This window comes from Colletotrichum tamarilloi, assembly GCF_030869305.1.
Source record: "Colletotrichum tamarilloi strain Tom-12 chromosome Unknown Scaffold_68.1, whole genome shotgun sequence".
Taxonomy (NCBI): Eukaryota; Fungi; Ascomycota; class Sordariomycetes; order Glomerellales; family Glomerellaceae; genus Colletotrichum; species Colletotrichum tamarilloi.
In genome coordinates this window covers 15,635-41,608 of record NW_026849450.1, presented here as the reverse complement: position 1 = coordinate 41,608, position 25,974 = coordinate 15,635, and the positions used below count along the sequence as shown (strand labels likewise).

Sequence of the window (25,974 nt, the reverse complement as noted above, 5' to 3'; positions counted from 1 at the left end):
TATCATGGGGTGTTTTGATATTCATTCGATATTTGTTGTTTTTGGTGTTGATATACGCGCTCATGGTCTTATGAAACTATTTTCCAGAATGGAATGCAGGCGTTCTATATATACACGACTCTGCTTATTTTGTTGGACAACATTTACGAATGATTGTTTACTTTGCGGGAGTTAGCCACGCATACGAATTGACTTTATTCCATCCCTCCCGATCCTTGATTTTCTCGAACGTGTGTCTACGGCCTGTGGAGAACAGATGAAGGAACGAACCCTGGCAGCTGTGGAAATCAGATGGTCATCTGGACAAACAACATTGGCATTTCTGACGTACACGGTTGCATTATCCGCGCTAAAGTAAACTCTAAGTAATAACCGCGCAGGTCATAGCTTTGCGATAAGTGTAGCAGCTAGCTAGACTCAGCTCGTGTTAGTGGATTCAGTGTTTGTCCTGCTCGGCTGCAGAAGACACGTGAGAGACTAAGGTAAGATGGTATAAGCTGCGACCTGTCTACCTTACTAAGAGAGACTCTACATCATGACATGTAATCAAGCACTAGGCTTTCAAGAATAGTACCGCATAGGCCCTCATACTCGATGTCGAGATGTTGCTCAGTAGGATATTGACAATTGTGTACCGGAAGACTTCACCCGTATTATCTTCTTCATCAGCCAAGTTTGGTGCAATAATGCGGACATATGGATGTAAGTCTTTACTCATGTATTGCTCATGTCACAGACCGTCCATGGAAGAAGTTTTGCAGCTCTGATGATGTGATTGATTGCAGTGACGGGACATAACGGACTGCAGGTTTTGCAAGAGCACCGAGTAGGCTTGTGGTGACAGAGCATCATGGAGTAGGTGAAAAACAGAGTATGCGATACTATAGTGAACTTTTCAAAGTGATGCTTTGGTAAGTCATTTTTATCTGAATGAGGCGTAGAAGGAGAGAAGACTCTTAATAAATCAACTTTCTGAGTTTCTGCAAATCTTTACTGTGTTACCTAGTTTGAGTCTATCTTAATAAGCTTTGAAGAAGAAAATGTTTCAAGCTTTGGTACTCTGTGGTCGCTCTTGAGAAGTTGTTGTTAAGCATGTTGGTTAATCCCAACTACATTCTTTCCGCGATAGTACCTGTCTATCATAAGCCTCTACAGGCTTTAATCTACCTAAATGATGGAAGTTGAAGACTCCCCAACTTATAGGTGTATCAGATTGACTTTCTTTTCTCGGTGCAATATTTCACAAAGCAAGAACTTGAATCTTTGGGTATACCAAGGTACGGGTGGTCAATGGCATATGCCACCTGCGATACGTGTCTCCGCCTGCGATCGTGGAGGATCGCGATATGGTTGCAACGGAACAGATCAAGGCCTGTTCCCCGTATGCGGATCAAGGGGTCGCCTGTGACCGGGGCATAAGTGGAACTGGCATGCTTTATTCCTTTCTGATGGTATGGTTTGATAGCGTTGCCTGCCATGCCCAAATCATGAGGAATGAGGCAAACGAAACGCGTCGAAACCTGAGAGCTTGCAAAGGACGTCTGGGTCATTGAGAACCATTTTTTTGCAAAAAGTTTTATGTTACCTTTGATTTCTTTATGGTACTTAAATAATGCGAGAAAACACGCTTGCTAGTTCGCTCTGAACACCTTGAAATTCAAAATGGTATCATGTGAAAAAATGCCCTGTGATCTCCCTCCGGTCCTCCTCCCTCACATGTTGTCCTCAAACATCCTGCTTCCTCTCCTTATCCGTCGGATCTGTCCACGACTCGGGCTCACTCGGCGTCGCGGCATGCAGCGTCCTCCCCTTGGACACAATTCCGCCCGGATCGAGTATATTCTCCGTACTATCCTCCGGCTTCGTCGTCAAACTCCCGCCACTCACAGACGTCCCGTCCGCGTCCCGGTTATCGATCCCCGTGCCCAGCGGCTGCATCCCGCTCCTCCTCGTCCCCCACGTCTGCAGCGCATACTTTGAACTCTTTGGTCTCGAGGCGCCGCCGCCGCCGCCGCCGGTGGTGCTGCCCGCGTTGCGGCTCCGCTCGGCAAAGTATTTCACCATGGGCGCCAGCGTCGGGACGCACGAGATGATGATGCCGATGCAGGTCTCGACGACGGACCACTGGATCGATTTCGCCGAGTCGAGGTAGTTTACGAGGTTTTTTATGGTTTGGATTCGGATGGCTTGGATTATTGTGACGAAGATGCCGAGGATGAAGAGTGCGAGGAGGACGATTTTTTTGCGTTTTTGGATTTGGGATTTGAGGATTACGGGGAAGGGGAGGAACATTCTGTGTTTTCACAGTCTGTCATCAGCAACAATGTCTTGGGAGGCACATGTATACAACGCGTGGATGATGAATCTGGGACTTACATGATGACGTCAAATACGATGGTCAAGGATGAGAAAGTTAGGTAGAATGTGATTGCGTCTACGCAGTGACCTTCGTTTACTGGGATCGATGGATCGTACTGCTTCTCAATCTGGTCGCGCGTTGCCCTGTGTTAGTCGACACATGGCCTCGGCAGAAGGGGGGGATGTTGAGAAAGACTAACTGGTGTGCATAGGAAGATGAAGACGCACATGAAGGCAATGTGTCCCATCGTACAAGCTACCGCTACGATGATGGTGCCAATCTTGTAGCCGCCGGCCGGGAAGAATCGCAGATAGGAGAACAGCAGGCTCATCTTGAAGCCCCAGATGCCGAGGACGTAGCTGATGGTGCATTGTCAGCCGAGTCCGTACTTATTTGTAGTTCACATTGTACGCTGCAAGGGTAGTTTGGAAGATACTTACAATGGACCGCCAATGAATTGAAGCTATCGGAATGACAATTAGCAAATGTTGAGTAGATTCCACGGCTTGTACGTCTTCTTACTTTGCCAAAGGGAAGCACATTTTGCGGAGGCATGTCCTCAAGTCTGGTGATTCCCAAGCCCCATTTTGTCTCTACACTTCGGTCAGATTTGAGTCTGTAACTAGCTCAACAAAAGAGGGATTCCTACGTATTACACTGCAGACTGTGTAGCCGCAAGCCCCGAGCTAAAAGCTTTCGTCAGGATTCAAAGAAACTGTCAAAAAGGGATCGAGACTTTGATGTTGACTTACCCAGGAGACGACGATCACCCAGTCATCTAGAGATTCGCTTTGTTAGTCATTGCCCTGCGCGATAGACCCCTGCCTGGCATCCTTCGAGTCCGATCCCACATACCGTAGCCAACAGCCTTGACCAGCGTCGTCCGAACATACCACCGCAAACACACCAACAAGAGCGCAATGATGGTAAAAGTCAGGCAAACTGCCGTTATTCGTGGTCCATCGGTCGGTACATCATCAGGCGTATTGTATGTCCAGCCAGTCATGATTGGATCCGGGAAGTTCGGTTGACGACGGCAAGGAAACAGCCCAGTAGAAAGGAGGACGGGGGACGACGAATTATCAAATCTGGGACCACTGACCTTAAAGACAAGTATAGGACAGCCCACACCAGGTATACTCGCACTAGTAAGAGAAGGTAAAGTCCATTTTTTGCTGCTTGCCCTTCTTCTTTCTCCACGTACTCATAAAAGCCCGTCTCCGAACCCAGTGGTGTGGCAGACCCTTGCTGCATCACATTTCGTTGCGGCTGCGGCACTGCATGTGTGAGGCGTCGAAATTGCGCGAGTGGCTTGCTGAAGAGATTCGGGCTTTCCAAATTCTCCACATATGCCGGGGCGGTAATTGACGAATACCCAGTTTCCCCCCAGCTCCCCTTCTCTTGTCTCTATCTCGTACCTTACTTTGTAAGGATACGCTAGGCTCACCGGCGCGGCGCCTACGAAGATCAAAGGGAACACCCAGCCGGGCGGGAAGGATGCAGCAGCGTCGTTTCGACGGTGCAATCTGCGTGCGCATCTGCCGCATGCGTAGTCACTAGTCGGCGAAGGCAGAAGCTTAAGCTCGTGGCCACCATGCGGGGACGACAAGTCCTGAGTACTGACGTTATGGCAGGGTGTGACATAGTTTAGCGTCGGCGATGGCTTGTTGGACTATGGCTTTGTTCCTGGAGATCAGGCTTCAAATTCCAAAGAGCTCGCCGAACGGCGCGCGTTATGTCTCACTCATAGAGCCAGACAGCACAAATCACACCTTGCCTGGATCTGTGTCTCGACTCTCGAGGGGGCCTGGGGGTGGCCATCTCTCCTCCCTGTTTGTCATCCGCCACCAGAAGTTCAGGCTCCCCCAAGATCTTGTGTCTGTGAGACCCTCGCAATGATGCGAGACTATGCAAAGCACACCATCCAAGACACTGCTCGTATCCCTCACGCTCATCTATTTTCAAACTTTCGCCTCGCTTTTCCTGGCCCGCTCAAGGCCTGGGCAAGTGGACGGAACATCTGATCTATGATCGATCAAATCGGTTCCCCAAGAAAGCCCGTGTGTCCGCCGTCCTATCCATTGCACGTACGACGATACGACCAGAGAGGGAGGGAAGAAAAAATAATCACCCTAGCAAGCTGGGGTTCACAAGCACCGGCAGGGCATAAAAAACGAAATGAACGAAAGGGCCGCCTTTTGTGATATCTGATCTTTACAGAGGGCTTTCAACCTGTAGAAACCCCAGTCCTTCGAGATTAAGGTTTCGCGGATGACCCAGGTCCGTCCCGCCCAGGCGTTCACGAGTCAAGCGCGGGCAGGGGTGCAGAGATGCGGCGAGCCCGGCGAGGCAAATCGGGAGGCCGGACCACCCCCGGATGTGGGTCCCCCGCGCCGCGACCCTTGCCCGTTCACTTCAATACCATAAACCACCCCCCGCGCGCGGTTCCCACCGCCAAGATGAAGAAGTGCGGTTTTACACCGTTGGTTCAAGGGTTCGCAGCGGAAACACGGCTTTTGGGTTTCTCCATTCGACTGGTTTACCGAGGATTAGGCGGACCGAGGGACAGAGATTTCCCACTTCTTACGGAGTACTATATGGTATCCATGGTGCCCGGCTTTACTGCGTATGCCCGCAATTTGTTGTTGGTTCCAACGACTGGCCCGCCTGCATATTGAGTATGCAAGGTACGAATCGTCAGCAAAAATGAGCCGACCAACGGCAGACGGCACCGGCTTGCGGGGGGGCGCAGCGGTTTACCCCGACGAACCCCCGGAGATCATGTCCAGAATTGTGCAAAACCGCGCAGAAAGTGCTGGTCATTGAGTGGGAATATTGCGCCCTCTTGTATCTTTGCCCAGTGGACAAGACGGCAATACAGATTGAGGCAATTTAGTAAAGGGAAGAAAGAGTCCACTTTGGGCAGCGTCGCATATACAATATCAGAGCATCTGCCTCGTGTGAGACTTTTCCAAGGTGGTTTGTGTCTCTTTTGGCCCCCTCTCACCCCTCTCCGCCTTTTCGCTCTCGCGACATCGTCCTTCCTCCGCCTCCTTTTCTGAGTTTTTACTGCTCGGACTGTGCAGCGATCTGCGAGGAAGCTAAGAGCCTAGCCTAGAGAAAGCACGTTCCTCTCTCGAAATAACCTTACCCCCATTGCCAAGATGCGCGTCTCGATCCTCGCTTCCTTGGCCCTGGCCGGCGGAAGCGCTTCCGTCGCCGCCAGGTGCTCGGGCCTGGGCAGCTCCTCGACAAACTCGACGACGACGGCGCCTTCGTGCAAGTATCTGCCCGGAGACGCGGGATGGCCCTCTGCGAACACCTGGGCGCAGCTCAACGAGACCGTTGGGGGACGTCTGGTCGCTACCGTCCCGCTGGGAAGCGCATGTCACGGCGATGCTTACAACGCGACTGAGTGCGCTCGTCTTCAGGAGGCGTGGCTCTATTCGGAAGTCCAGTGAGTTTGCTATTCTCGCTCTGTCTCTTCTACCTCGTAGTCTTTCTCGCTTGCTCTCTTCCTCCCTCCGGCTCAAATTCAGCTTGCAGTCACACCTCCCTCTTTGAGGAGTTGCATGACCCAAACCCGCGTCCTGCGCGTGTGAGAGCTATCATGGACAAGGACTAATGACTCGCGTCCAACTTCGCAGCATGGAGTCCTCCTCCTCGGTTATGGCCCCCCTGTTCGCCAACGCCAGCTGCGACCCTTTCACGGCGCAAGACGTCCCTTGCACCTTGGGTAACTATGTCAGCTACGCAGTGAACGCCTCTGGGCCCGCGGACGTCCAGGCCGCGCTCAAGTTCGCGGATGAAAAGAATGTGCGTTTCATCATCCGCAACACGGGTCACGACTACAACGGCCGGTCGACCGGTGCCGGTGCCCTGGCCATCTGGACCCACTACCTGAAGGGAACCGAGATCGTGGACTGGGATGATGAACATTACGCCGGCAAGGCCCTCAAGGCTGGCGCGGGCGTGCAAGGCTTCGAGGCCATCGCCGCCGCCAACGAAGCTGGGCTTGCCGTCGTTACGGGAGAGTGTCCTACCGTTGGCATTGCTGGAGGCTATGTTCAAGCCGGCGGCCACTCTGCTCTTAGCACCATCTACGGCCTGGCCGCCGACAACACCCTCTCCTTCGAGGTCGTCACCCCGACGGGAGAGCTCCTCACGGCCTCGAGAGCAGAGAATGAAGACCTGTACTGGGCCCTGAGCGGAGGCGGCGGCGGCAACTACGGAGTCGTCACCTCCATCACCACCCGCGCCCACCCCGACGCCCCCGTCAGCGGTGCCAAGTTCGCCGTCACCGTCGCCGACAACGAGACGCTGTACCAAGTCATTGACGCCTTCCACGCCGCTCTCCCGGCCATCGTCGACTCGGGCGTCATGATCATCTACTTCTTCGGCCCGGGCTTCCTCCAGTCCCCGGCCATGACGGCCTACAACAAGACCCAGGCCGAGGTCGAACAGATCCTCCAGCCCTTCACCGACTCCCTCGCCCAGCTCAACATCACCCTCCAGTCAAACCTCACCTCCTTCGACAGCTACCGCGACCACTACAACAACTACTGGGGCCCCCTTCCCTCCGGCAACATCCAAGTCGGCACCCAGCTCTTCGGCGGCCGTCTCCTGCCCCGCGCCGTCCTCCCCGACTTCGGCCCCACCGCGCGGCAGCTGGTCGAGCTGGGCGTCACCTACATCGGCGTCGGCCTCAACGTCTCGCACTTTGGCCACGACGGCGCTGACGAGAGCGCCAAGTTCAACGCCGTCCTGCCCCAGTGGCGCGACTCCATCGTCCAGGTCTCCCTGACCCTCCCCTGGAGCTTCGAGGTGCCCTTCGAGGACATGGTGGCCGAGCAGACGCGCATGACCGAGGTTGTGCAGCCCGTCATCGAGGCGGCTACCCCGGGCGCGGGCGCGTACATTAACGAGGCCGATTTCCAGCAGAAGGATTGGCAGGAGACGTTTTACGGAGTAAACTACGAGGCTCTGCTGGGCATCAAGAACAAGTACGACCCCAAGGGTCTGCTGTATAACGTGGCCGCTGTTGGTAGCGAGGCTTGGACTGTGAATAACAATGGACGCATGTGCAAGAGCAGCTAATTTGGTAAGAATCATGCCTCGCGCAAGGTCAAGGTCGCTCAAGCGCCACTAAAACTCTAAATGTATAATGTGTACCTACTTATAGTAATGTGCTACGAACATGACCTTTTTCTACGCGTAGATGATTTCTCTTTTTTCTGGTTGGATATCAACATAGCCAATTTCATCGACAACACCTGGTGAATTTAACAGTGACCTCTTATAGACGGGCGCGATGGAGTATTATGCTAACCAGCGGCTTTGAGTAAAGCATCGGAAAATTCCTGTTTCACACACCTTGATAAACCATTTGCTTCCCCAGAATGCTGGAAGAGCTTTGTTGCTCGAAATTTCTATTCGACCATACTACAAAAGTGTCTAAATACCGATTTTCAGAGTTGTACCTGTCTATCGGTGGCATTAGTTTTGTCAAAGCAATATCATTTTCCAAGACTATGGTCACAAGGATATCTGGACAAAAAAACATCTTATTTTTGCAGCAAACTCAATGGACCGTCAGCATCTATCAAGCTTGTTGTATTGGCATAAGTCAAAGCACCCACTTTTGGGCACCCCCCCCTTTTGGGCACCCCAAAAAATCCCTCCCAGCTACTATATTAAAACCCTACTTATTATTTTAATTTAACATAATAATTACAAAAATCGTCCAAATATATTCCTTTTTAGTATATATACTAATTAATAAGTAATAGTATTATATATTAAAAATAAGCTTTAATAAGTACTTAATATTATTAAAAACGGTCTTTTTATTAAAAAGGCCTTAATCGAGTTTAGGGTTCCTAAAATAATACTTTAGGGTTAAAAAAGAGGCTATTAAACGAGGGTAAGGGTATTTATAGAGCTTTAAAAGCTTTTTTTATAATAAAAAGACTAGTTAGCTTAGTAAATTCGAGTTTAGTATTACTTAGGTATTATATTAACTTATAAATAAGTTAGGGAATTTACTAAGTAAGTTTTAAAATCTTAGGGGGATACTAAATTATTTAAAAAGAGATAAATTAACGTTTTTATTAAGAGGAATTTATTAATAAGAGTTTAGAAAAGTTATTTAATAAATTCGTACTATATTAATAAAGCTATTATTAATATAATTAAATTATAGTTTAGATTACTTAATATATTAAAAATTAGTAGTATTAAATAAGTTAATAAGTATAATATAGATAAGATTAGTATAATAAAAAGTAAGGGAGCTAATAAGCTAGTTTTAAGTATAGTAGAGGTTATAATAGTATAAAAAAAAGAGCCTAGTTTACGTACTTAGGTAATAATTATTAAGTATATTTTTATTAATAATAAAGCTATTAAACTACTAGTTATTTATAAAGAAAAGTCGGTTTAATAGTAATAGTTCCCTCTTTAACTTATTACTTATAATAGTTAGAAGTTTATAATAATAAATAATAGTTAAATAACTAATAAAACTACCCTTTATTAGTTAAAGGAAGTGTTCTTATTATAAACTAAGATCCCCCCTATTAGGGGGCTTAATAAACTAAACTAGCCTCGATTATTAGTATTAAATAAGTATAAGAGTTATATAACAAAAGAATTTATATAAAAGTACTATAGAAATAATATTTACTTATTATTTTTATTACTATATACTTCTTATATCCTCTAGTTATTAAATATAGTTATTTTTAAGCTTATTAAGTTTTATTATAAAAAGGAGCTTAGTAAGGAGGATATAGTAAATAATTTTATTATTGTTAAAAAGTAGTACTTTTTAAATTATTATTAGTTTGCTTATTTAGCTAGTTTAATATTATTAAATATATAAAGTAAGTAGAAAGTAACTAGATTATAATTACTTAATATAACTAAGCTATTTTTTAATTTAATAATCTTATTTATATAAGTTATACTATTTAAAAAGGGTATAAAAACTAAGTAAACGATTAATAATACTAATAAACTATTTAACTAAATATTAGTAATTTTTATTATTAACTAGTTAACTTTTAAAAAGGCTAGCGAGCTTTACGATTATTTAAAGCTATTTATAAAGCTTAGTTTAAATAATAATACTTAATAACTATTATTTAAAAAAGTAAAAAAGGTTTTTAGGGAGTAGGCTTATTAATTAGCTATATCTTAGTATTAAGTTCGAGTTCTTAAAGCTAGGATTAAGTATATAAAGTTTAAAAAAAAAAAAAGAATATATTAATAAACCTAAATATTAAGTTTATAAATATTTAGGATATATAAAAAGCTTAGGAGGACTTTAGCGACCGTTTAGTTAGTCCTAATTAACTTATAGGGGTCGAATTACTTAGTAGGAATTCTAATTATATTATTATAGTAGTAGAAGGTAGTTAATTAATTAATTATGGTTAGTGTTAATGTTTAGATGCTATGTTTTGTTGGGGTGCCCAAAAGGGGGGGGTGCCCAAAAGTGGGTGCTTTGACTTACCATTTACGACCGGAAATTTGATAACTACTGTAAGTAACTGTTTGGATTGATTCCCAATATGATCATTATGAATTTTAATGATCAAGTAACAAGATCTATCCCCCAAACGGGACATTTGTCATGATCAGACCAAGGTACCAGGGCACATACAATAAGTCAACATTCACACAAGAGCACCAAAGTACACTCGTTCAACAACCGACCACCATCACAATTCGCTCTCTTACATCCCTCCTCAAACCCAAAAACCCAGAGACCTCAGTCAACCCAATCCACCTCAATCTCAACTTCCTCCCCCTCCATGACCCCCTTCCCACTTCCCACAAGCTCCCGATACATAACGCCCTGCAACCTCTCCGCAAACCTCGCCTCCCCATCCACCTCAACCCCCAAATCCCTCCCACAGAAAATCATACTCATGAACCCTTTCTTCGCCAACCTCGCCACATCGGCATCGGTATCGTGACTCAGCTCCTGGAGACGGCGTCGCCAGCGCAGCCAGTGGGACATGCTGAACTCGTCGCGCTGGGTTTCTGCGGTGACTTGGTCCGTTGAAGGACCATCGGCCCGCGAGATCGGATCCATTGCCGCGGTAGTGGTAGGATCAAGCCCAGCTGCCGCGGGAGAAGGACAGCAACGCGCGAGGAGGGCATGTGACGCGTGCTCCAACCATACTTCAACCGCAGGTACTAAGTTCCTCGACACAATCTCACGCCTATCCCCGTCTCCCCCCAAAGCCCTCTCAAAAACCCAAAACGCAGTCCCAGCAACAGACTCTCCACACAACCCCCTCGCCAACACCCTCGCAGAAAACGCCGCAAGATCCCGACTTTTCCGCGTCGCCGCCGCGCTCGGCAAGTCTGCTGCGACGAGCTGCTCCCACGCGAGCTGTAGACTCTGCCCGAACCCATACGACCCCCAACCACCACCACCGGCAATACCCCCAACGATACCATGAAGCCGTCTATAAGCCCCGTCAAACTCCCTCGTCCACGCCAGCAAACCTACGAGACGATCGTGAAACGCGTCGGCTGCGTCGATTACCTGCGCTGTGGACGTGAACATTCCCCAGAGGACATTGAGACCTTGCTGGGCGAGATCGTCTGTCTCTGTTTCTGGATCCATGTTTGCTTCTACCGCATGACCATCTCTCTCCTCTCGCTCCCCTCTTGGACTGTCGTCCGTCTGAGCGACTTCAAGATGGGAGTGGGAGGCGTGAGCGGCGGCTTTGAGAAACTGAAACGCAAAACTCTGGATCGAGGTCAAGAGTTCCTGTCGTTCTTTGGCGGTGGACGGTGGAGAGGCCAAGTCTGCGGTGAAGCCTGCGCGCGCCTCGGCTAGGAAGGATGCTGTATTTGGGGTGGCGGAGATGAGGTGCGTGGAGGACGACATTTCTGTTTGCCGTTGTATGTTCTTGAAGTGTTGGTGACGGCGACCAAAGTTGGTGACGCGAAGAGGGGGGCAAAGGATATTGGGGATGCGTACACAGGGAAGCAAATGTACAAAGCTTTTCTTGTATTTGGCGCTCCTTAGGTCAAGAAAAATAGAGAATAAGTGTTATCAAGTTTCCGTCTTCTTAGTAGTACGGACGCAGGAGAGCTTTAATATAGAAAAGTCGGGATCCCATTTCTGTGGTCTTCAGGCAGCCGTTGTAGTCAGCTCACGTGACATCATAGGCACCAGGCCTCCTTGAATTTTCTCATGATGATGTATTTGACGTGATAATTCTCATGTTAGGAATCTGACCACAGGTAGCTCCCGAAATGTTGTTGATATGTAGCTCAATATCGACTCGATAAAGGGCATGTTGTCGTCGTTTTGGATGAGTTAGTCCTGACCAATCACATGACGCCCCACAGGACCCACTGGATCGAATTAGGCAATTGCCTATCGGTGGGAAATAAAGGGAAGTAAAGATGGGATGAATGCCATGGTCAAGCTTGTGTAAGGGGGTTTAGACTTTCTTCGTACTTTCGATCCCGCGGAAAAGTGTGTCAAAATTTTGAAAAGTTTTGAACAGTTTGATTCAGCCAAGTAGTCAGACAGCCCGAAAACCAATGCACCCCAACGCCGCATTATGCTATTAACTTTTATATTTACAATGATACGAAACAGGTCGCAATATTTAACTGTTGACATTGACGGGAAAATCTTCGTGATCGAGTTGATAATCAAGTCACTGCAACGCACTGGGCGCAGCTCCTGGAGCACCGTTGCTGAGATTACTTGGCCTGTTGGGTCGAACAACTACGAAGCCCTGTTCCGAGGCCGGTCGAGGTCGGACAACCTGAAACCCCTGCTCCCCCGTGCCAGATTGGCCAGTTACCCTTGCCCATAGCCCGGACGAAGACCGGAAGGAGGGTCGCGGAGCCGGTGGCCTGGGCAACTCCTCCGACGCCCGCTCTACTAGTGGCGGGCGAGGTACGTTGTAGTAGAGATCTGCTTCACGGAAGGAATAGTCATTCCAACGTGGCCCGAGAGGCCCATCGCTGGGCCTTGTGGGTGATCTCTGGGATGTCGAACTGGAAACCTCCTCGGTTGACTCTGATAGCCGGCTGGGGGACATGATTGACTCGGATCGCTGAACAGAGTGCTTGTCTATAAATGTGGTAGAAGTCGATGTCGTTCTTGAAGGCGTAGAGGTAGTGTACAAGGAGGAGCCGAGACTGCGTGGGTTCTCGACTGACGAGATAGACGCACTGGACCGCGGTGGCCGGAAGTATCGACTAGAGGTAGTCGAAGAGGCTAGGTGCATAGTGCTGGGACTATCCGACCGATATGTCGGCCGGAGATAGCCCGCGTTGGGTGATTCAACAGCGTTCGGCTCAGGATACGATGTGTCTGGCATGCTGGACGTATACATGGAAGCGAGATTGGTTCTTGACACCTCGCGTCGACGGAGCTGGCGGAGGCCATAAATCTATAGAACATGTGTTAGAAAAGTTATTAAATACATGGAATTCTAAGTTTTACCTCTGGTCGCGGTGCTGTCCACCAGCCCTTGACAAGTTTCGATAGCTCACAGAGAGTAGGAACGAAGAAGCCAAGTAGTAGCATGCCGCCATGAACAGCTAGAAGTAGATATCCGATAGCACTCTTGACGCTGATCGGTGTCGCAAGTCCGGGTAGGAATGCAACCAGGAAAATCAGGCTGCAAAGCCGAATGGTCGCCGCAATGCTGCCGATGGAGAAAGTCGAGTATGCTTGAAACCCGGCGATGCTAGCCAAGAGCACGAGCTCGCAGGCACCGAGGACGGCCAACTGAGCCGGCCCGGAAATCTGCAGGCCACCAACGGCGGCGCCGCGGACAAACGTGAGGGCGAACAAGACAAAAATGAAAGTTCCATCCCGGCGGCGGGCATCGTCCACGGCACGGAGTTGTCGATAACGCTTAGTGCTGTCGAAAACTAGGACGCCTAGGCTGCGCGTAGGAATTTTGCGGATAAGCCAAATAAAAGCGGCCATCATGGCAAGAATTAGTGCGACAGCCATTGATGTATGGTATGCGGGAAGGATCGAGGCGTTATCGAGCTGATAGAAAGACAAAGCTGCAAGTGGAAACATGAAATACGACAAGATACCACGCAAGACACGACTAGCCGTGTATCTCATGCCGCCGGCCGACCGTGAAAACTCGCTGTCAGAGTCATGACTTCGCTTCATAAACCAGACGACCTCAAGGACCAAAGCGACACCAAAGGCGATGATGAACATGAGAACGACCATGTTCAACCAAGTGTCCATGGTCATTGGTGCACCTGCGATCTGGGTCATGAGTTCCAGGCCATACGTGCCGCCGTATGTGCCATTCAATACGTAGATGCCGTCTTCGACCCTGTCATACACCACGCCGTGGGTGACTGGGCCGTTGACGAAGAGGGAAAACAAGTTGAGGTGACTGACTACCGGCTGGTAGAATCCAGGATACCGCAAACTGAGCCCGCCGGTCAAGAAGATGAACTGAAGGTACTGGAGACAATCCCCTACGTTCGGTAGGACAGTCCGTATCGAGCGTTGCTCTTCGCCATCCTCGTCGTCTAGCGCAATCGGTGTGCTGTAGGTAGAGCGTAAAATACCGACAAGGAGCACAAAGAGAAAGATGGCCCATGTCGAGTAAGTGACGATTGCGGTGACGGTTGAACTTAGTGCTGGAGTGATATTTGCTTGACGACAGCTGATCTCCTCCGAGTCATTTCCCTCGAGGTGCAAAGTCGTATGGAATGTTGACAATGGTGGCAGACGGCCGATATCTTCCGAAATAGACAAATGAAGGCTGAAGGGGTTGACCAGTGACGAGCGCCAATTCTTTGAAAAGTTGAGCTTTTCACATGTTGTCTGGGTTGTGGTTTGATACGCAGCAGAACGGCCTAGCATTTCGAATTCCAGTGTTGCATAGGGCATCCTTCGAGCCAGATCCTGGCATTCCGCTTCTTCCATCCATCTCCCGACCTGGAGTGTCAGCTGGTTCTGGCGCCCATCGTCTGACGGCTCCAAAGTGGCTCGCAGACTCTGGGGAACGAAGACATCTGTCTTGCTTGAATGACCACCACAGCCCTGCCATTGCACATAGGCCCCTGAGGCACAGGTGGCCACAAGCCCTATCAGACCAAGGCGTGCGAGCATTCCCGGCCTCAGTCGCGATGAGTGGTCTCAATACACACAGATCGTACGCAGTCCACCAATATCACGACCTAAAGTTGAGGTGGCGGATGTTGATTGGTCGTCTGATTACAGCGATGTCGAAGATGCGGGAGAGGAAATTGAGCGTGGTGAATACCAACCGGCAAACTTCAGACGCCTCAATCTTTTTTCATCTTCATGGTGGAGACTGGTCACGGCGTCGCATTGCCGAGGCCGCTAACGTTCAGCTACTCGTATTCTTAGGTGTTGTCTGCAAGAAGGGTTCGCCCCCGTCGCAGACCATCCCTGACTCGTTAATCCACTGCGGCACTTTCTGTGGGGGCAACAGAATGTAATTCATGCTTAAGTGGTTTGGCACCACCTGAGAACCGTGCTTGACTGGTTGATCGCAGGATGAATAAGAACAAAGTAATGGAGCTGATCGAATAGCGTATCTAGTACTCCGTAATAACCCTTTCAAGTAAGGGTCTCCGTAGCGGTTCAGAGTTGAGTCGTACATAGACTCGTTGCTGTGACGAGCTGAGAAGTCAGGGGCGTTGAGTGGAGCAACAACGTGGTACAGGGAAATCAAGATGAACTAGCATCAAATTCTCGTCCCAACTTGAGATGAAGGAGTGAGGCGTTAAGAGCCGCACGGGAGAGACGGTCGACCCTGAACGATTGGTTCGAGGCTTCTGAGATCCGAGATAGAAGAGAGCTACGACGCCACCGAGTGTGGCGTTATGATCGACGTGGTAAACAATAGGCGCTCGGGGACCGGCTCGCAGAAGATAAAAAAAGACAACAAGAGAAAACACACGGATGTGGTGGCGGCGACGGCATCCTCCTTGGCCACGATTTTTGGCACCTGCAAAGCGTGGCTATGACCAGGAGATGGCTTGGCAGACCGCTCTGTAGATCTGAAACACATCCAGCTGGAATGGCTTTTGAGATGGCTCGAGTAGAAGAACGCCTCACCGCCGGTGCCGTTCCGTACACATTTTGTAAAGGTTTGAAGCCTCGTGAGCCGCAACTTGCCATGTGGGATGCGACGTGCGGCAGTTCTCGACGTGGCCCCATGAGATCAAAGCCAATCCCGAGAATTCGGGACCAGGGTAAATGATCCATCTTGTCACTTGAGAGATGGTCGACAATGTCAAGCGAACTGAAACGCTCGAGGCACTGCCAGGTTACGCGCCGTCATTTTCGCGAATGAAGTCGGAACACCTTGCGACATCTTGGCCTTCTGAAGGCCCTTGGGATAAAGCTGATGAGATTGAGTGCCTCCAATTTGACGGCGACTTGTCGATCTACGAAGCATCAAGAAGGGACCCTCGAAATGAACGGAGACCAGGGCGAGAAGAAAAGGGGCGGACAAAATGTTGATCGGAGTTGCAACATGGCCGTTGCCATGAATTTGCTGGACCTGCGTGAAGTCGCGAAAAAAGTCCTTCATTGATTATGGAAGACACGACAGTGGTCGCTGTGGTCGCTGTATCAGCCTCTCCGCCAGGGTGGTAAAGATGGCGGAAATGGCGCGACTGTCGGCACTTTGGAAGCTTCACCGGACGCTGAATCGGCGTGGCTTCGGAATATTGGCCGAAAAGAGGCAGGCCTCATTCGTAGTCTGCCCAAGCTGGGTAGCCGCATCTTCAATCTGTCAGTGTACCCGAGCGAGCTGCCTAAACAGGGCCACTCGATCATGTTCCGACTAAGATAGCCTCTCAGTTCTTCTCCGAGTCTGAGGGAAACGGCTGATGGTGAGAATAAAGACAAAGATAAAGGTTGATGGGAAGTTTGTTTGTGTCAAGGGGGGAAGAGTGCCGTTGGTACCTTACATTGGCGTCACGCTTGCGCGAATTAGTAAGTACAAACACACATGGTGGAAAAAAGAAACCAAACCTGAGGGCACGTAGAGAAAGTGTGTGATCAATGTGATGGGCCGTGGTTCCCGACATGAGACTACGGGAGACTACTGAAGTGACTGCAGCCAAGCAAAGGGATGGCCATGTGAGATGGGACGACGCAGAAGGGAGTATCCGTACTGTGACGAACAGACCTTGGGATGAAGAAAACATGCGACGAATGATGACTGACTAGTTTGTGTGCAAAATTGCTCTTTATGCGCCCTAGGTTGGTTTGCAGAGTTGCATCCGGGACGCGACGGCTGCAGCCTGCAAGGAAAGCGATGACTCGGAAGTTGAAGTGCCGTGGGATGAAGACAAGAACGACCAAGTGCAGAAATGCAATGAGGGTGTCGGCGTACGGTAGGCAGCGCGTCGTACGAGATGTGAGCCTTTGGGGGCGTCTGTCACGATGCAGCCGAGTGCCAATGTGAAGCCAATGTTTGAGATCTATCAATGCTCCATTTGTGTTTTCGTGGTTTGGTGGAACAAGCTGTGTGAAAAAAGAAAGAAAGGGTTATTTCAGCTGGGCCTGACGTGGTGTGGCTGTTGTTGCTTGCTCATGGTATTTATGTGAGAGACGCATCCGTAATGAGACGGCACCTCACATGGCGACAAACTCGAGGCAAACAGGCGGTGATGATGATTATGGAAAAAAGAAGAGGCACGGGGACACAAGTCGGTGAGAAGCTGAAAATCTAAGGCTGCTTATCCGCCACGAAGACCGGAGCGAAGCCTCGTGGTGATGTTCAATGGCGGGGTAAGTGCACTGGAGGCAAGCAGTTGGAAGGCAGGACCGGCAGTACAGGTGGAAGGCGCGAACAAACAACCGCATCTGCCCCCAAAACGTGTTGGAACCGATGATTTGGGCCGCCTCCCTGCCACCCCCACTCATGGAAGGGCAGCGGAAGGTGCGCACCGCCGTCCGGCCGGCAAGCACGTGTATTCGTAGCAGTGGAGGGTACGGGCTGTCATTCTTTCCTCTTCCTCCGCCTTTGTCAGTGGTCTCCCGCCCAAGGTTGAAAACCAGGGAAAGAGGGACGAGGATGATGGCAGGACGTCACTGGCATTGGAAGGTGTACTATGAGGTGGCTTGCCTCAGGCGTGCCTGCCTCATCGTTCATCATTCTTCCCCTCCCGAATTGTACGATAATTTCGAGGATTAAGATTCAATAGTCGCGGCTTCGTGTCCAAGTGAGTTTGGCGAGGAAGCCAGCGAGGGGCCACCCTGCCTCCCTCCAACTTCCCGAATGGACGTCATCACCTCATGCCCTCACGATGGTGTACTTCGTACGAAGTAACTCAGAAGAAAACGTGCATTTCCATGGGTAAGGGAGAAGGCGTGGACGCTATTTCTCAGGTGTTCCGCGGTAGCTTCTCTCCGGCTGAACCCCAACCGCGTGCTGTCGCCCTTGCAGAGTGCAGCGTGCAGCGGCGTGCATGGCTAGCGCCAGTAACCTTATGCACAATAAGATGATGGAGCCAAGCAGCCAATGCACATTTCTCCGAGCACATCACTCCGTACCTTAGGTAGTATGCCAGAGAAAAATCATCGTGGTGTTTTCCTGAAAAGTGCGACGTGGCTAGGTGCAGCCGCGCCGGTCACTTAGGTTTGGTGTAAGTGCAGGTGAAGTGCAAGTGCAAGTGCAGGTGCGCGACTTGGCAACCCCTGTGCCTTCCAGACTCTTGCCTTACCAAAGGTACGTCCACTCCGTACTTCGTACCTACCTACACTGCTTGAGGCAAGTGCCCTTTCCTCATCCATTGTGTCCAGTGTCGCAGGAGGCAGGTGCGGGATTCGAGGGTTGTCCCCGCCTACGCCGCCCTTCGCTTCAAGACCCCATAACTCCATATCGGGCTTAGACAGAAAAGCCACTTAATTTTCCCCAGGCCACATTCCCTGCTCTCCTCCGTTTGATTCTTTTTTTGGGCTCTTTGGCTGCTTCTCTCACGCCTCATCCGACTAGAATCTTGGCTCTCCCATGCACCAGATGCACCAGATGCACCAAGCAAAGTCAGCGTTCGTGGTCACTGGTCTGTTGCTTGCTTCTTCATGTCTTCAACTTTGGGATGCGCCTGCGAAGATCTCATTCTGCCGATATGCAAAAAAAGGAAACGCAAACCAACACCAAGCCAATCTACTCGTGGCAAGTAATTAGCTGCCGCCCCGCGCCGGTCGTTTTCTTCCCCTTCGAGGTCTAGACACAAATTGAACCACGCCGATTCACTGTTTAACTCCATCGTTTTGTATTACTAGAGGATTGCCGCAGTATATATAGACGCTACCCTACCCTCGAATTCCGCACTATTTAACCTTAACCCTTTTCATAAGTCTCCTATCCTTTCCTCTATTCTACCCTCTCCCTTGTTAAAGGATCGTTAGAATCGTAGTTTTGATAGCTTATTAATAAGCTAGTATTACTATTTAGAGGTAGGTAACCTACTCTTATACGTAGGTACCGGGAGTCTTACTATTGCGGAAATAGTAGTGGATGTGCTAGAGTACTTAAGAGAGCTTTTTAATAGATTTTTAATACTATTTAAGGTAATTATCCTCGAGCTATAGGAGGAAGCCGAGGTATTATATTAACACGGCCCTATCTATCTCGTTAATATTAATAATACCTTTCTTAGCGTAGGATATATTAGTAATACTCTATAGCCGCGTTACTATACTTTATAAATCGTACTTAACGATAGTAAGGATTCTAGCGTTTTTTTTTAAGTTTTTTATTAAAATCGTTATTGTAGGGTTAGTTTAGTTATTAGTATTTTAGTAAGCATTTTAACTTAGTATACTTAGAGGCTCTTATAGCTCTTAATAAGAGGTTTTTAAGGGATTTATAACTAGATTTTTTGCTTATTACGGGCGAAGCTATTATAGTTAAAGCTATAGTAATTAAAGCTATAGCGCTACTTACGGACTTTAATAGTAAGTAGTTAGTAGTATAGTTATTTTTCTTTTATAGTAAGCTTAAAAAAGTATCTTAATTTAAGTGCTAAGTAGGTACTATACTATTTTATTAAAACTATATTCTTATACTTATGACTTAGAAAGAATTAACTTTCTTTGATAACAAGGTACTCAGAACCACGCCGATTGTTTCCCTTAGGCCTCTCGGCCGCTTCAGCTCCAACCCGATGACAATGCAAGAATTTTATAGTGCAGTTACCCAGGCAAACGCCAACCCCGAGACCTAAAGCCACAAAGCTTCGTCCGACCAGCTGGGTGTAAGAGTGAAGAGGCGCCCATACCTACCATTAGGTTGCGGCTGCGGCTGCGGCTGCTGACGTGCTGAACTGATCCCAACCTCACGAGTCACCAGCTTCAGCCTTCAAACCCATAACAGCTCCAGACCAAGTGGATTTCAACCTAGGAAACGGAGAGAGAGAGAGAGAAAGAGAGAGCGCGAAAGATGGAGAGAATCAATGGCCTTGCCTCGCTTCTGGACGAGAGGCCTGCCATCCGAATAATCCTGGACCGTCACATGGCCTTCTCCACGGATCCATCCGACAGTCTGGACACATGGTGGCCCTTCTCCGGGTCCCCATGGGCGGCGCATGGCTTCGACCAACTTGTGCTTGATGCCTTCACAGCCAGTCGAGTACAGTCATCCGTCGCCTTCGCCGTCGCGCCCGGTCCCGTTCCGCTCCCTTGGTTCCCAAGCTCTCTGGCCATGCATCTGTCTTGGCCTCTTCGAGTCCAGTCTTGTCTACGCGTCTTTACGCTCAGAACATGAGCGTGCGTTCGCTTGGTGGTGTTTTAGACGGTCCTTGCCGGATCGACCCCCTCCCAAGACAAGACTTCCCTGCTCACCCAGCTATGCTTTTTCCGCTTGTCCTGAAATGTCTCTGGCGCCTTCAATATCTCGCCCTAATCAAACTAGGCTTGGCTATCCGCACCATCCCTACGGAATCCAACATCGCCAGTCGAAACAACCCAAACCCAGCCCATCCCAAGCATGGGTGCGCCGATTTACCTCACTCATACGGTTATCGTCCAAGTACTCCGTACACCCTACACTAAGGTAGACTCTCGCGCTTGCAGTCACCCTGGGAGGGGGCTTCTGCATCGCCGGCTAACTGCCTTCGACCGGCCCTAGCTCGCGCCATGTGTTCGACTAACAACGGTCTCGAAGCAGACGACAGCTGCCCTGCTCGTCCTGTGTTGTGTCGCCCTCCGACCATCAGACAGTTCACACCTTGAGACCTTGAGCTTGGCCTGCAGACTTGGCAGGCACATACTTTTGTTTATTATCCGCCCTGTGCCCCGGACAAATCCAAGCACGCCATCATCACCAAGTGCTCATCTCCATTCACTTTTCGCGGCACTTCTGGGACTGTTATACTCGAAGCAGGCATTCGATTGTTAACTGCTTTCATTCTTCAACAGCCCAGCATGAGACTCTCATTAGGATTGCTGGCTTCGTTGCCGGCGCTTGTTGCTTCACTTGCCTCTACCGATTCGTACCGCGATGCTGTAAGTTCCGTTCCTCTGTTCCCGCTTACACTGGCTTGCGGCTCGGCAGCCGGCGAGACCTCCGCATGCCAGCTCCATGTGGGTGTAATTCAACGAGTATCCAATACTGACTTCTTCCCTCCCGAAAGGATGCACCGCAATCCGGATACCTTCCCAATCACAACTTGAACCCAAATATCGCAGGCTCTTCAGGGTTCAAGAGTTTATGGACGTTCCAATCTCCCAATGCCAAGGAGAACTGGCTCGCCAAGCCCTTGGTCTACACGCCCAATGGCGGATCTGAGCTTGTTATCACCGCCTCCGAGATGAACATCATCCGTGTCTTTGACGGAAAGACTGGCAAGAGCTTGATGGAGAGAACACTTCAAGCACCCTTCCTCGCCGCCGACAGCAACTGCGGTGATATCCCCGACTTCATTGGCGTTACGGGAACCCCCATCATCGACCCCAACACCGATATCATGTACCTCTTCTCAAAAGGCTACCGGGACGGAACTACCTCCGGTACCGCCAACGGAGTCTACAAGATGTACGCCCTTCGCATTCCTAGCCTCGAAGACGTCTCTGGCTTCCCGACTCTCATTGACGGTATCAATGCCGACAACGACCGTGGCCGGTATCTTGTTGGTGGTGTGGCCCTGCAGCGCCCAGCCCTGACGGAGCTTAACGGCCACATTGTTGCTGCATTTGGATCACACTGTGGTCGCTGGAACTACACCGGCTACATCGTCTCGGTCAGCAAGACTCCAGGCGTCGGCCCCGTGAGCATGTGGGCGACGGAAGCAGCTCCCGGTGCACCTAGCCCCCAGGCTCTGGACCTTGCCAACGAAAGAAGCGGCAAGGCAGGCATCTGGCAGAGTGGTATGGGTCTGCCCACCATCGGCAACAACGTCTACTTCGTGGCTGGTAACGGCCAGGGACACGCCAACGGCAATGTTCCGGCGAGCGGCAGAATTTCCATGTCAACCCTCGATGAGTGTATCGTCAAGATGGAGCTGTCGGCTACTGGTAAATGGTCTCTCATCGACTACTTCCAACCCTACGACTATGTCGCGCTCGATGCTGGTGACCGCGACGTTGGCTCTTCTGGTCTTGCCGTTTTGGACGGTTCTGTCTTCAAGGGCGCTGGTGTTAACCGCATCGGCGTGACTGCGGGTAAGAAGGGCAGAACATACGTGGTCAACGCTGACAACCTTGGTGGATTCCGTCAGGCCGCAGACGGTGGTGATGGTGTCTTGCAGACTATCGAGCTTGGTGGCTCTCTGTATGGCGGTTTCGGCAGTTACCCTGCTGAGGGTGGCTACATCTATGCAACCACTGTCGGCGGTGCCCTTGTTGCTTACAAGCTCGGCTTCGACTCCAAGGGCGTGCCGCAGTTCAGTCTTGCTGGCCAGTCTTCCTGGATCTCGGCCGGCCGTGTTGGTGTTGGCCAAATGACAGTTACCTCCGACAATGGCAAGGCTGGTTCCGGAATCGTTTGGATTACTGATGTCAACACTGGTCTCATGGCTTTCAAGGCTATTCCTCAGGACGGTGTCATGGTTCCCATCACCCTTCCTTCGTCTCAAGGCACAAACAAGTACCAGCGTCCCGTTTTCGGCGACGGCCGAGTCTTCTTCCACGTCAACGCCAACAAGCTCGTCTGTTTTGGTGCGCCGGTCAACTCTGCCGTCAACTGCACCTCTCCTCTTGACTTTGGCTCCTTGGAACTTGGATCTACCGCGAGCGCCACTGTCAGCTGCAAGGCCAATGTCGCCTTGGCTGGTGTTGTTGGATGTTCCGTCGCCGACGCGTCCTGGTCGTGCTCCAACTCGACTCTCCCCCAAGGCGCCGTAGCTGCGGGCACATCCTTCAGCCTGAATGTGACGTGGGATCTCTCAAACACTGCTGCAAAGGTCGTACCCGGCTTCCTTACCAGTGCTATCACACTCGCTGTCAACGCCTCGGCAGACTACGCCGCGAGCACTTTTGTGACAGTCCAGGGCACCGTCGTCAAGCAAGGAGCTTTCCTCAAGGCGACTCCATCAGATATCACATTCGGAAGACTCGTGCTGCGCGATTCACCCGATGGTCTCACCGCCACTGCTCTCCTCCAGAACATCGGCAATGGCACCCTCACCTTTACTGGATTTGCTTGGCAGGACACTGCTGGCACTTACACCAACTTCACCAACGACGGCACTCTGGGTGCTGGATTCACTTCTTCCGGCTTTCCTGCTGTTGGTTCCACTTTGGACTCTGGAAAGAGTCTTTCGGTCCCTCTCCGTTTCTTCCAATCCACTGCGGGCTCCTACTCCTCAAAGGTCGTCATCTGGTCTAACGGTGGTTCCTCTGTCCTCACGTTGAGCGCCTCCGTCAACGATGCTCCCGCTGTAACATTCGAACTCTCCGACGGCGCAGGTAACTGGAACGCACTCACAGACTACAGCGTCGCCTTTGGCAATGTTCTTGCTGGCACTTCGGTCGATAAGCAAATCCGAGTCTGCAACAAGGGTGGCGCGCCCTTGACAATTACCATCTCCAAGCCCCCTGCGACGCCTCAGTTGTTTGCTTTGAACCCTACTGCCGAGCTTACCGAGGGAACACAGGTTGCTGCTGGTACATGTGCCATTGGCAGTGTCGGCATTCACGCTGCGCCAGTCCAGCCCAACCATCCGTCTCAAGCGCTCAAGGCTCTGTGGACCATCAGCTCCGATGGTAACGATCCCACCACTGGCCAAGCGTCTGGACTGCACAACATCGCCTTCTCCGGCACCGTTGTCTCGAAGCAGGTCGGACCCCTCCTTACGAATGGCACCGCGCGTTATCAATGGGTTGGATGCTTCCAAGACACAAGCAGTGCCGGCCGTAACTTGCAGACTTCTGTCAACACGGCTGATCAGCAAAAAACCAACACTCTCCAGCAATGTCAAACTCTTTGCCTTGCCAAGGGTTACATCCTCTCCGGAGTTCAATACCATCAAGAATGCTGGTGTGGTGGAAGTATCAAGACCCCTTCGACGTACCGATCTGAGTCTCTCAACCTTTGCACCTTTGACTGCACAGGTGATGATACCCAGGCATGCGGAGGTGATGGCGGCCACATGAGCTTATACGCCGACATTACTTCGTTCGACATTGCCGGTTTCTACGCTTCTCTCAACGCTCCAAGCTCCAGCTCCAGCTCATCGGTACCAGCTGCTACGAGCTCCAGCTCAAGCATTGTGTCCTCTAGCAGTGCCGTCACTGTTTCGACTAGCTCTGCAAGCGGGTCTTCATCCAGCAGCGCGATCTCGAGCAGTTCCTCCGCGACAGGACTTTCTAGCAGCACGCCGGCCACAAGCACGGTGGCCTCATCCACACTGACCTCTTCATCGAGCACCTCATCTTCCAGCCCTTCGTCTACAATGGTCATGTCGCCCATCAACTCCGCCATGCCAGCTGTCATCAGTGGCCAGTGGCAGTACTCTGGCTGTTATAAGGATCTCATCAACGGCACTCGCCTGCTGGCTGAATCCTTCCTGGCTGCGGATGACATGACCTTGGATAAGTGCGCCGCATTCTGCAGCGCCGGCGCTTACAACGGAGGAGCCTTCAACTACTTTGGTGTCGAATACAGCCGCGAGTGCTTCTGCGGCTGGGATGTGAAGGCGTCCCAAACTTCTGCCTCGGAGTCGGACTGTTCTATGCCATGCGCTGGCTCAAAGACCGGGTTGTGTGGAGGCGGAGCTAGGTTGTCAGTCTACAGCAACACTATCCCGAACAAGGTTCCCTCGGCTCCTCAGCACGCCCCCCAAGCCGGCAACTACAAGTTCTTGGGTTGCCAGACCGAAGGTAGCAACACTCGTGCCTTGACTGGTGCCTTCACTGCTGCGGATACCATGACTGTCGAGGCTTGCGCCACCTTCTGCTCTGCCGGCAACTGGCAGTACATGGGTGTCGAGTATGCTCGGGAATGCTTCTGCGGCAATACCACCAACGCTGGATCCTTGCCGGCTGCCCTGACAGACTGCAACATGGTTTGCAAGGGTAATGCGCTTCAATACTGTGGTTCTGGTGGGCGTCTTGACCTGTACACGTTCTCCCCAGCCAGCTCCAGCTCGTCTTCAAGCACTGTAGTATCGACTTCCTCGACAATCATTAGCTCATCATCTAGTGTGGTGTCAACGTCGTCTATTCAGACAACCTCCTCGATCTTGAGCTCGAGCTCTTCTGCCTCGCCGGTGTCATCCCAATCAACCGGTCTCCCGTCGAGCTCTTCCTCCGTTGTCCAATCAAGCAGCTCGGCATCTTCTTCGTCATCGGCTGCATTCACGGGCCAGACTGCCAGTGATTCTTCCAGCTCGAGTGCATTCACTTCATCCTCTTCGTCGCCTATCGTTACCAGCTCTTCGCAGGTTTCCAGCTCGTCCGTTCTCTCGTCAAGCTCTTCGTCTAGCTCTGTCGTGGCGTTCACAACCATCTCCGTCAGTAGTAGCTCATCTGCAGCGCCGCCAACATCCTCTTCCTCAACCATTCCCGTACCCACCGTCCCCGCATCAACCACGGCAAGCAGCTCTTCCCTCGCAAGCACTACTGCCGGCCCGACTGCCACTCCCACAAACGGATACTACTACATTGGCTGTTTCCAGGACAGCGGTAATGGACATGCACTGCCCGGACTGTTTGCCAACAACAGTGGCACACCTGAGCTTTGCATTGGCTACGCCAACTCGCTCTTCAGCAACTCGCCGACCTCGACGACGAAGTTGCCGTATGTCTTCATGGAATACCACCACGAGTGCTACGGCGGTGGCAATTTCGAATTCAACGGCGCTGCCGTCACGTCACTCGTCGGACGCGGCGCCTGCAAGGATTACTGCTACGGCAGCGTCAGCACATTCTCGACGAACGGTGTGCTTACGACTACCACTGCCACGAACAACTATTGCGGCGGACCGCGCATGTTTGACTTGTACGCCCTGTCGACTGCGGTAGCCTGGCCTACAACTGGCGGGCCTCTAGTCACACAGACAGTAAACTGATGGATGGATACCATCTAATGTTTTTAAATTTTATTGCATAATAGTGGTCTATCTTAGAAGACCTCGGACTTTTTCAGCATGTTATTTCTTAC

The 25,974-nt window shown here is 50.6% G+C and overlaps 5 protein-coding genes across 5 annotated transcripts; 2 read left to right on the top strand and 3 right to left on the bottom strand.

The window, feature by feature from the left end:
- Positions 1 to 1,725: 1,725 nt before the first annotated feature.
- CTAM01_11817 (uncharacterized protein) lies at positions 1,726 to 3,365 on the bottom strand (the record flags this gene model as incomplete). Its single annotated transcript, XM_060527826.1, has 8 exons — positions 1,726 to 2,293; positions 2,377 to 2,486; positions 2,559 to 2,718; positions 2,800 to 2,822; positions 2,882 to 2,952; positions 3,009 to 3,045; positions 3,112 to 3,137; positions 3,215 to 3,365. 8 exons carry the CDS (start codon positions 3,363 to 3,365, stop codon positions 1,726 to 1,728), a joined length of 1,146 nt encoding a protein of 381 aa, XP_060377496.1.
- Positions 3,366 to 5,523: 2,158 nt separating this feature from the next.
- Positions 5,524 to 7,456, top strand: CTAM01_11816 (FAD binding domain-containing protein; the record flags this gene model as incomplete). Its single annotated transcript, XM_060527825.1, has 2 exons — positions 5,524 to 5,816; positions 6,007 to 7,456. 2 exons carry the CDS (start codon positions 5,524 to 5,526, stop codon positions 7,454 to 7,456), a joined length of 1,743 nt encoding a protein of 580 aa, XP_060377495.1.
- A 2,677-nt stretch (positions 7,457 to 10,133) lies between these two features.
- On the bottom strand, positions 10,134 to 11,267 carry CTAM01_11815 (uncharacterized protein; the record flags this gene model as incomplete). The annotated part of the gene is made up of 1 exon (XM_060527824.1): positions 10,134 to 11,267. One exon carries the CDS (start codon positions 11,265 to 11,267, stop codon positions 10,134 to 10,136), a length of 1,134 nt encoding a protein of 377 aa, XP_060377494.1.
- Positions 11,268 to 12,051: 784 nt separating this feature from the next.
- Positions 12,052 to 14,498, bottom strand: CTAM01_11814 (uncharacterized protein; the record flags this gene model as incomplete). Its single annotated transcript, XM_060527823.1, has 2 exons — positions 12,052 to 12,795; positions 12,849 to 14,498. The coding sequence occupies 2 exons, from the start codon at positions 14,496 to 14,498 to the stop codon at positions 12,052 to 12,054; spliced, it is 2,394 nt and encodes a 797-aa protein (XP_060377493.1).
- Positions 14,499 to 20,361: 5,863 nt separating this feature from the next.
- CTAM01_11813 (WSC domain-containing protein) lies at positions 20,362 to 25,882 on the top strand (the record flags this gene model as incomplete). The annotated part of the gene is made up of 3 exons (XM_060527822.1): positions 20,362 to 20,446; positions 20,758 to 20,879; positions 21,008 to 25,882. 3 exons carry the CDS (start codon positions 20,362 to 20,364, stop codon positions 25,880 to 25,882), a joined length of 5,082 nt encoding a protein of 1,693 aa, XP_060377492.1.
- Positions 25,883 to 25,974: the final 92 nt, after the last annotated feature.